At 45.8% G+C, this 7,993-nt stretch overlaps 1 protein-coding gene across 2 annotated transcripts; it reads left to right on the top strand.

Moving 5' to 3' along the window:
• The first annotated feature begins 40 nt into the window (after positions 1–40).
• LOC133515235 (homer protein homolog 1-like) lies at positions 41–7,574 on the top strand. Of its 2 annotated transcripts, XR_009798985.1 has the most exons (10): positions 41–732; positions 3,492–3,648; positions 3,755–3,886; positions 3,951–4,043; positions 4,599–4,741; positions 4,880–5,039; positions 5,209–5,319; positions 5,399–5,479; positions 6,571–6,870; positions 7,116–7,574. XR_009798985.1 is itself a non-coding variant. In XM_061847557.1 (9 exons), exons 1-9 carry the CDS (start codon positions 728–730, stop codon positions 6,757–6,759), a joined length of 1,071 nt encoding a protein of 356 aa, XP_061703541.1. In that variant the 5' UTR covers positions 41–727; the 3' UTR covers positions 6,760–7,574. The 2 variants fall into 2 exon arrangements, 1 of the variants encoding a protein (XP_061703541.1); XM_061847557.1 differs by having other exon boundaries at positions 6,571–7,574.
• Positions 7,575–7,993: the final 419 nt, after the last annotated feature.

Genomic DNA, 7,993 nt, shown 5'->3' on the forward strand with positions numbered 1-7,993 from the left:
TTTTTTTTTTTTTTATAATAGTGCACATTTAGTACCTTGACTTGCAAATACCGGATTTATAGTTAGGTTGATTTATGTTGACAAAAAGTAAACCTCATGAAAAATGAGCAAGTTAGTGACTTCATTTCAATGTGAATGCATTGCCTTTGATGGAACGTCGACCTCTCCAACATGGATGCTACGTAGACACATTAAACAGCAATCGATGGCCGATTCGTTCATGCTCTATGATGTGACGTCAAGAACTTCATCCAATCACCTCGCAATACAAAATGTTACGTGATGACGTCGCTGATATGACGTTATGGTACCCAATAGTCAATAAGCTAGCAGCGAAGGGATGGAGAGAGTTCACACTGAGCTTATTTTAAAAACAGTAAACAAAAATAATTCTATGTATAACCTCGTTTGCGTGTGTTTTACTTAAACTAGTTAGAAAACAGAATTTTAATTGGTTTCCAGCCGAGTGGAGCTTTAGCGGGAAGGTCGAGCGATGCTAGCAGGTGTTAGCAGGTGCTAGCGGGCGGAGGAGGAGGAGGAGGGCTCGCGGTCATCATCATCATGCGCGTCCGGGCACGCATGCACCCACGGCCGCCAACACGTCAGGCCATGTCGGAGTGAACCGTTCGTCCGAGCGAGAACGAGGAGAGAGGCGAGAAGACCAGCGGCGGGCGGCGACTGGCAGGAGGGGAGCGTCTTTGGGATCTGTTGGACTACATCAGCAACCATGGGGTACGTTTTATTTGTAGTTATGTGCCGTGCGGTGCTAATGCTAAAGCAGGAGTGGCGTTTGTTTTTGCGCACCTCCGCACATTCCTGCGCGTCACTGTCAGGGTTTTAAACGCACACCGCAAGGACAGCCCAGACGGCTTGGACTAGCCTAGCCGGCTAGCCACCGCTTGATCACTAATAAACGCTCGCAGGAGATTAAAGCCGCTCGTGAGGACAGCAGCTGTCAATAAATCCACTCGCGGACTCGCGCATTTTGTCATGTGTCAAGACTGCAAGACACGTAGGAGTGTTACGTGTTGTGGACAGAAACGCATTGTTCGGGTTGTTTGTGTTCTGTCATAAAAGTCAGCAGTTTGTTTATCTGGCTATTACTGTGATCCCCCGTTTATCGCTGGGTGCCAACCCACCCGCAATCAGTGGAAATCCGAGATAGTGAGGACCAGTTTTGCTGGTCCCGCGTGCTTTAAACACACGATGTAAAATATTTTTGGGCAACAGTCCTTACTCTCTCCTCGCCCCCCCCCCCCCCCGAAAAAAAAAGGGGTCAAGTGTGCTTGCTTCAAGCCTTTTTCATCCCGCCCAGTTAAAGTTTACTGTAAAAATAACATGAAAAACAAAAGGGAATCAAACATGGGATTCAATTGTTCAACTTTTCTCAAAAACATGCATTTCAATTCTCAAAATTATCTCTTAATTTTTTTTCCAACATTGTGACCTTTTATCTTTAAAATCTACAATATTAAAAAAAAAATAATTCTTGTAAGATTGCAACTATTTTCTAGAAAATATGTGATTTTAATTTTGTTGGATAATGACATTTTTAGCGCCTAAAAAATCTGACTTTGTTATTGCAGGATTCTGATATTATTGCCCTAAAACTGTCCTTTTTTTCTGTAAAATATGTGACTTCTCATACGCCCCCCAAAAAATAAAAGTTTAGTCTTGTAAATCAAGGACTTTTTCTGTGTTTTTAATTTACAAGAATGTCTTACTCATTGTGCGTTTTTGTGAATAATATACTACTTTATTTTTGGAAGATTAAGAGTCTCCGAAATAAACAACTGTAATCTCAATGATTTGACATTTTCCGTCAAATATGAGTTAATCATCGAAATATTTAACATAATCCTAAAATAAATGCCTTTTATCTTCAAAATATGACTTTTGCCTGAGAATATACAAACTTGTTTTCATAAAACTACCACTTTAAAAAAAACTTTTCAATCTTGCATTTACTATGAACAACCTTAAAGAATATGAGGGCGAGAGAGTGTGTGTCACGTGGCCTGTTGCTATGGCAACGCAGCATCTAAGTAAGTAATGCCGGTTTACGGGTGCCAAAACAGCCTCGTGTTTGGCAGTCAGATTATTTCGAATTACGCTGGTGTAGAGCCCATCATGTGCGGTGCTCTCAGACTTTTATTTACGGAATCAATGACTCAGAACCGCCGCGCAACACGAGAAGCTTTTAAAAATGGTGACGGCGTGACCGGGAACAGGTTTTTTTTTTTTTTCCCCCCCAAAAGGGTCTCTCGCCGCAACCAACCTTCAACTGGTGTTGCCAGGAACCCCTTTCCAAAAAAAATTGGCCTGGGCAACCCGTCCCCAGCGCTCATCCCCACCATCCAGTAGATTCTTGAACACGTTAGTGCTTTTCATTAGTAGGGGGGGGAAAGGGATTACGCTTCAACAATGGCCACGGGCAAAAACACAAGGTCACGTTTGGATCCGGGCTGTGCTGGAAACAGGACATCATCTGATGCACGGCTTGTCACGGAACAGTAATAGTATTAGCAATGTGACAATATTTTCCAAAAATGACAGTCTGTCCAATTGCTGATTCGGGTTGGAGTTGCTACTTCAACCTGAGTAGAGCGCGCCAAGAATTTCAAAAATAGGATGATGGGTTCCAGTTTACTTACATTTGAAAAATGTACAGGTGTGGTCGGTCATGCTCGCACATCTAAAGTTGAGGGTGTGGTTCACATGTCATGCCTGCAGATATAAAGTAACGGGTGTGTGTTGTTTGTAATTATGAGTCTAGCCCTTTAAGAGTGGGAGGGGGCGGTGTCAGGTAAACTAGGAAGTAGTAGAAGGCTGAGCAGCAGCTCGTTGTTAGAGCCCGTGTGTTTCAAGACATCAGGCTGTGGTTCACTGCGCTTGATCGGTTTTCATGTGCGCTGAGAGTGCGCGACAAGTGCGCAATTGCGCAGCGGCGCAGCATAGAGGGAACATTGGTCAAGACTACACAAAACAAGCGACGTCTTTCAATACCTATGTATTTCTACTCGTAACAAACTTTACTTGCGTGATTTTTTTGTGCTGGACTGTGCAGATTTGCGAGTGCGATGACGCACGGGCCTTTTCTGGAACGTTTTTGTGTGATAAAGTCAATTTATTTCTCAACACGTTTACACTACCCCTTCATTTCATCTGCAACTTGGGAACCCTTTGTCCGTTTGGCTGAGAGATTTCACCTAAAAATACCCAAAAATAAACTCGCAGGGCCCGAATTTCCCAGGCCTTATCGTGATTTTCATGCAGCACGTCTTGCCCTAAAAACCCGACTCAAATAGCTCCAGTAGCTGACGTGTGGATCGTCGTAGTCTTATGACACTTTAAAGTATCCGGTATCTGTTGTCCGGTGACGACAGGGCTCGCTATGCATCTGGCACGTATTACAAAGCCCGACTTCCTGAGCCAGGTGAATTTGTTCAACCACCGCAGACCAGAACTGGATCTGTCTCTCCCCCGTCCAGTGAGCAGCCCATCTTCAGCACGCGGGCGCACATCTTCCAGATCGACCCCACCACCAAGAAGAACTGGCTTCCCACCAGCAAACACGCCGTCACCGTTTCGTACTTCTTTGACAGCACCAGGAACGTCTACCGGATCATCAGCCTGGACGGATCCAAGGTCTGCACGAGCGTCGTTAACCGAATGGCGTAGTTGTTTAAGTCCAGACTTGAAGCGCTGCGGCGCGGCGTTAGCGCGAAGCCGAACATGTCGATTTTTCTGCCAGGCCGTCATCAACAGCACCATCACCCCCAACATGACCTTCACCAAGACCTCCCAGAAGTTCGGCCAGTGGGCCGACAGCCGCGCCAACACCGTCTACGGGCTCGGCTTTTCGTCCGAGAGCCACCTCAGCAAGGTCTTGATCATTTGTTCACCGTTAGTGCCAATTTAGTGTGCCGCTTACCGGGATCTGTTTTTAGTTTGCGGAAAAGTTTGCAGAGTTCAAGGAGGCGGCACGACTCGCCAAGGAGAAATCGCAAGAGAAGATGGAGCTCACCGGCGCGCCCTCGCAGGTACACAAGCGTCTTATTCGGTCGAATAAGCCCAAAAGTGACATTTAAAAGCTTCGGTAATTTAACTTAGCGGTAAAACTACACGTATCAGCTGGTCTATAGTCTGTTGTGAAATCATAACTCCACCCCACACCAGCTCTCGTGAAGGTTTTCAAGGAATTCAAGTTACTGCTTGAAAAAGGCTAAACTAGTCTTGGACTTGGACCGGTGTAATTCCCTATGTTCTGCCCGACAACTCCGCAGGGCAGCGCTGTCAGAAGGAACGTGTTTTCTGCCAACAAACTCGTGTTCAACAAGGTATACATGACCCGTACCCCAAAATGGTTTACCCCCTTCTCCTCAGTCTGACAACACGCCCCCCCCCCCCCCCCCAAACCCTCCGCAATCCCAACATGGATCGTCGCACTTTGATAATCGTCACGTTCCCTCGGACAAACCCTTGTGTGTATCCATGGTCACAGATGCAGAAATTCCATCATTTAAAGGCGCAGTGCATCATTTTACTTATATGGACAGTGTATATTTTAAAAAAAATACTGCATGTTTTTTGCTCAGGAGTCCACCAGTTGCCCTCTTCAGTCACAACTGACGGCCGAGGGTGTGAACGGCACCGAAGACAACAGAGTGGCGGCGGAGACACCTCAGCCTGCAGAGGCCCGAGGCGAGCCCTCCCACAATGCACTTCCCTTCTCGCACAGGTGACGCCGCGTCAAGCTCAACAACTGGGTTCACTAATCACTGATCGCTAATCAATCACTAATTCAGCCCTCGGCGATCACACGGCGACCGTCGAATATCGGCTAACTGCGGTGTGGTCTCTCCCCGAACGGTTCTAGTTCCTCCAGCATTGGGAAGCACTTGGAGGCGGAGCTGGCAGCGCTCAAGGGCAACAACGCTAAGCTAACGGCGGCGCTGCTCGAGTCCACGGCCAACGTCAAGCAGTGGAAACAGCAGCTGGCCGCCTACCAGGAGGAGGCGGAGCGGCTACACAAACGGGTAGGAAAAAATGGGCGCGGTACCAAATCCTCATTTTGGGATACACGTGGTGGTTATGTTCAATTGGCTTTGGGATTATGACTGGATCCCTGCAAACACTCAAGACCCCCTGGGCTCCACCCCAAGTGCAATTTCTACTTTTCAAATGTTTTTTTTTGCGGGGTCAAAGGTGACGGAGCTGGAGTGCGTGAGTGGCCAAACCACGGCGGTGAGATCGGAGAAAACTGAGTTCAACCGCACCGTCGAAGAGCTCGAGGCGGCGCTGAAGGCCAAGGAGGATGTACGTTCACCACACCCATGCCTTGCCTCAACTCCTGACCTTTAACCTCAGCTACACCGGCCCGCTTCTTTCTCATCAGGAGTTGGAATGTCTCAAAGCGGAGGTGCAGAGTGCCAACCAGTTTCAATCCCAAAGAGACTCGCTCACGCAGAAGCTACAGGTGAGTGTTAGAATCTCCCGCAATTTCTTGTGTATAATGCGCAATTTTTTTTCCCACACCCCCCAAAAAAAATCTTCACACGTCAACGGTGCGTATTATACATAGGTAAAATAATAGTTAGAACATTTCTTCACAGTAAAATGAGCTATATGAGTACATTTGTTTTAGAAAACCTCTCAGTTAGTTTCAAATTTGTGATTTGCAGGTTTACGCCATGTTTAGGTTCACATTTAAAATCTCATAGTAAGTATTGAGGCTCTGATATATCCTAAAATTGATTTGAGAAACAGTTTTTCCTCACTTTCCGATTTACCGAATTTATGAGGTTTTTTTGAGCCTGCAGTGATGACCGAAAACCTATAAATAATTGAATATTGTAACAAAATAGGTTGACGTCCTGTTTATTTTCTATTCAAAATGGCTGACTTGCTGTTCAGGTTGTTACTCAAATTGTCGACTTCATCTTTACTCTGTAGTCTAAATTAACTAGCAAATTAATTACAGATCTACGAGGATAGTATCGGCAAAAGTGTTGAATGTATATACTGTAATTTCCAGCCTACAGAGCGTACCTGATTATAAGCCTCACCCAGTAAGTACATTTGTCAAGGAAATACCATTTGGTACATACATATGCCGCATCTGTGTAAAAGCCCCAAATTCCCACACTGAAACCCACTTTCAAACACGAGATATTTACAAAGAAAGAAAGACGGTACACAGAAAGAGTCTTTGAAGGTTTAATACCTTAGCTTAGCATAACAACAACACGGTAGCACGAACAGGGCTGGTAAAAAAACAAAACAAAAACAAAAAACAGACGCAGCAGCAACACGGTAGCACAACGCTAGCGTAGCGCTAACAGAGCCAGTTAAAAAAAAAAAAACATACCGGTAAAGTTCACTTCCTCGGCACATGTATTCCACCAGTCTCACTCATACCTTTTTCGCTCGAATGCCCACTTGCCGCCCCATAGGAAAAAAAAAAAAAAAAAAATTAGCCGGATAAGCCGCAGGGTTGAAAGCGTGTGAAAAATGTCGCGGTTTATTGGCCGGAAATTCCGGTATGTATTTTTTGTCTTTCCTTCCCAGGATGTGGAGCGTCGAAACGAGGCGCTGGAGCTGCAGCTAGGCGAGCTGGAGCAGCGCGTGGAAGCCAACCGTCGGGAGCGCGAGGTCTTCCGCCAGAGTCTCGGCTCGCTGCTGCAGCTGCTGGACGGCAAGATCTTCGAGCTGACCGAGCTGCGGGACGCTCTCGCCAAGCTGCTGGAGTGCAGCTAGTGACGCGGGGCCCAGACGGTCTTCCGGCGGATGAGCGTTCCGCCGTTTTTCACTGCCACGGCACGGGACTGGAACGTCTCGAGATGTTTACACACTTTCTACGCATTTATGGTACTCGCTCACGATTTGCCACGCCCACTCGGATCGTTTACACCAGCCGCGTGAAAGGCCGGGATCATGATAATGCCTTTCCCGCCATCACACTGGATTTTTTTTTTTTTTTACCCCCTTGCTTATTCAACCATTACACTCTGGGGGGAGGGGCCTCCCGCATTATTATTATTTTTTTTAGGACATCATCAGCCAAATGAACCAATGGTGCGAGGACTTTACGACGGTACGCTGTTCTCTCGTAGGACTTGGAGACGATCGCCAGCCGCCGAGCAGCAATACAAAGAAGACGACGCGGCCGAGCGTTTAGCCCGAGCGTCGTCACTGTCAGGTACTTTGCTTTCACCTTTGTGGCGAAAATTGCGACTCCATTTGAAAAAAATAATTATTTAATAACGGGCAATATTTTTGAACTATTTATCTATTAACGAAAGCTTTTTGTATTTTTTTTTTTTTTTTTGCCAAATTATTATTTTTTTTTCTGTACAGAATTTTTTTTTTGCTGACGTTGCCTTTTGGTCAGTTGTTGATTTGTTGCCAAAAAATGGAAGGAAAAAAAAACGTCGGGAAAAACACGTCGTGACTTTAAGGGCTTGTCGCTTACAAAATTTTTGTTTTGGAGTTTCTAGTAAAATGTCAATTGAATGAAAGGAGATGTATGGATTTTTTTCCCCCTCAATTTAAAATAAAGAGTTATGAGAGTAGTCTTATATTTTTGAGAATTAAATTATATACCGTAATCCCCAGCCTACAGAGCGGACCTGGTTACAAGCCTCTCAGAGTACATTTGTAAAGGAAATACCATTTGGTACATACATACGCCGCAGCTGTGTAAAAGCTAACGCTAGCGCCGCGGTATTTAAAATAAAATTTACTGGTAAGTATAACTGAGACACACCAGTAACACAGCAGCAACATGCTAGCGCAGCGCTAACGCTAGTCCAGTGCCAACAGGGCCGGTAAAAGTCACTTCCTCGGCACATGTATTCCACCGGTCTCATTCTTTAGCTCGAGTGCCCCCTTAAGGCCGTTAGAAAAAAAATGCCCAAATTAGCCACATAAACCGCAGGGTTGAACGCGTGTGAAAAAATTTGTCGCTTGTAGGCCGGAAATTACGGTAGTC

The sequence above is a fragment of the Syngnathoides biaculeatus genome, chromosome 17, assembly GCF_019802595.1.
Source record: "Syngnathoides biaculeatus isolate LvHL_M chromosome 17, ASM1980259v1, whole genome shotgun sequence".
Taxonomy (NCBI): domain Eukaryota; kingdom Metazoa; phylum Chordata; class Actinopteri; order Syngnathiformes; family Syngnathidae; genus Syngnathoides; species Syngnathoides biaculeatus.

Excerpts from the sequence above, each read along its gene's own strand:
- LOC133515235 (XM_061847557.1), top strand. Across the intron at positions 4,044-4,598 it reads TCACCGGCGCGCCCTCGCAG|GAGTCCACCAGTTGCCCTCT; the intron begins GTACACAAGCGT and ends TTTTTTGCTCAG. Across the intron at positions 5,040-5,208 it reads CGGAGCGGCTACACAAACGG|GTGACGGAGCTGGAGTGCGT; the intron begins GTAGGAAAAAAT and ends GCGGGGTCAAAG.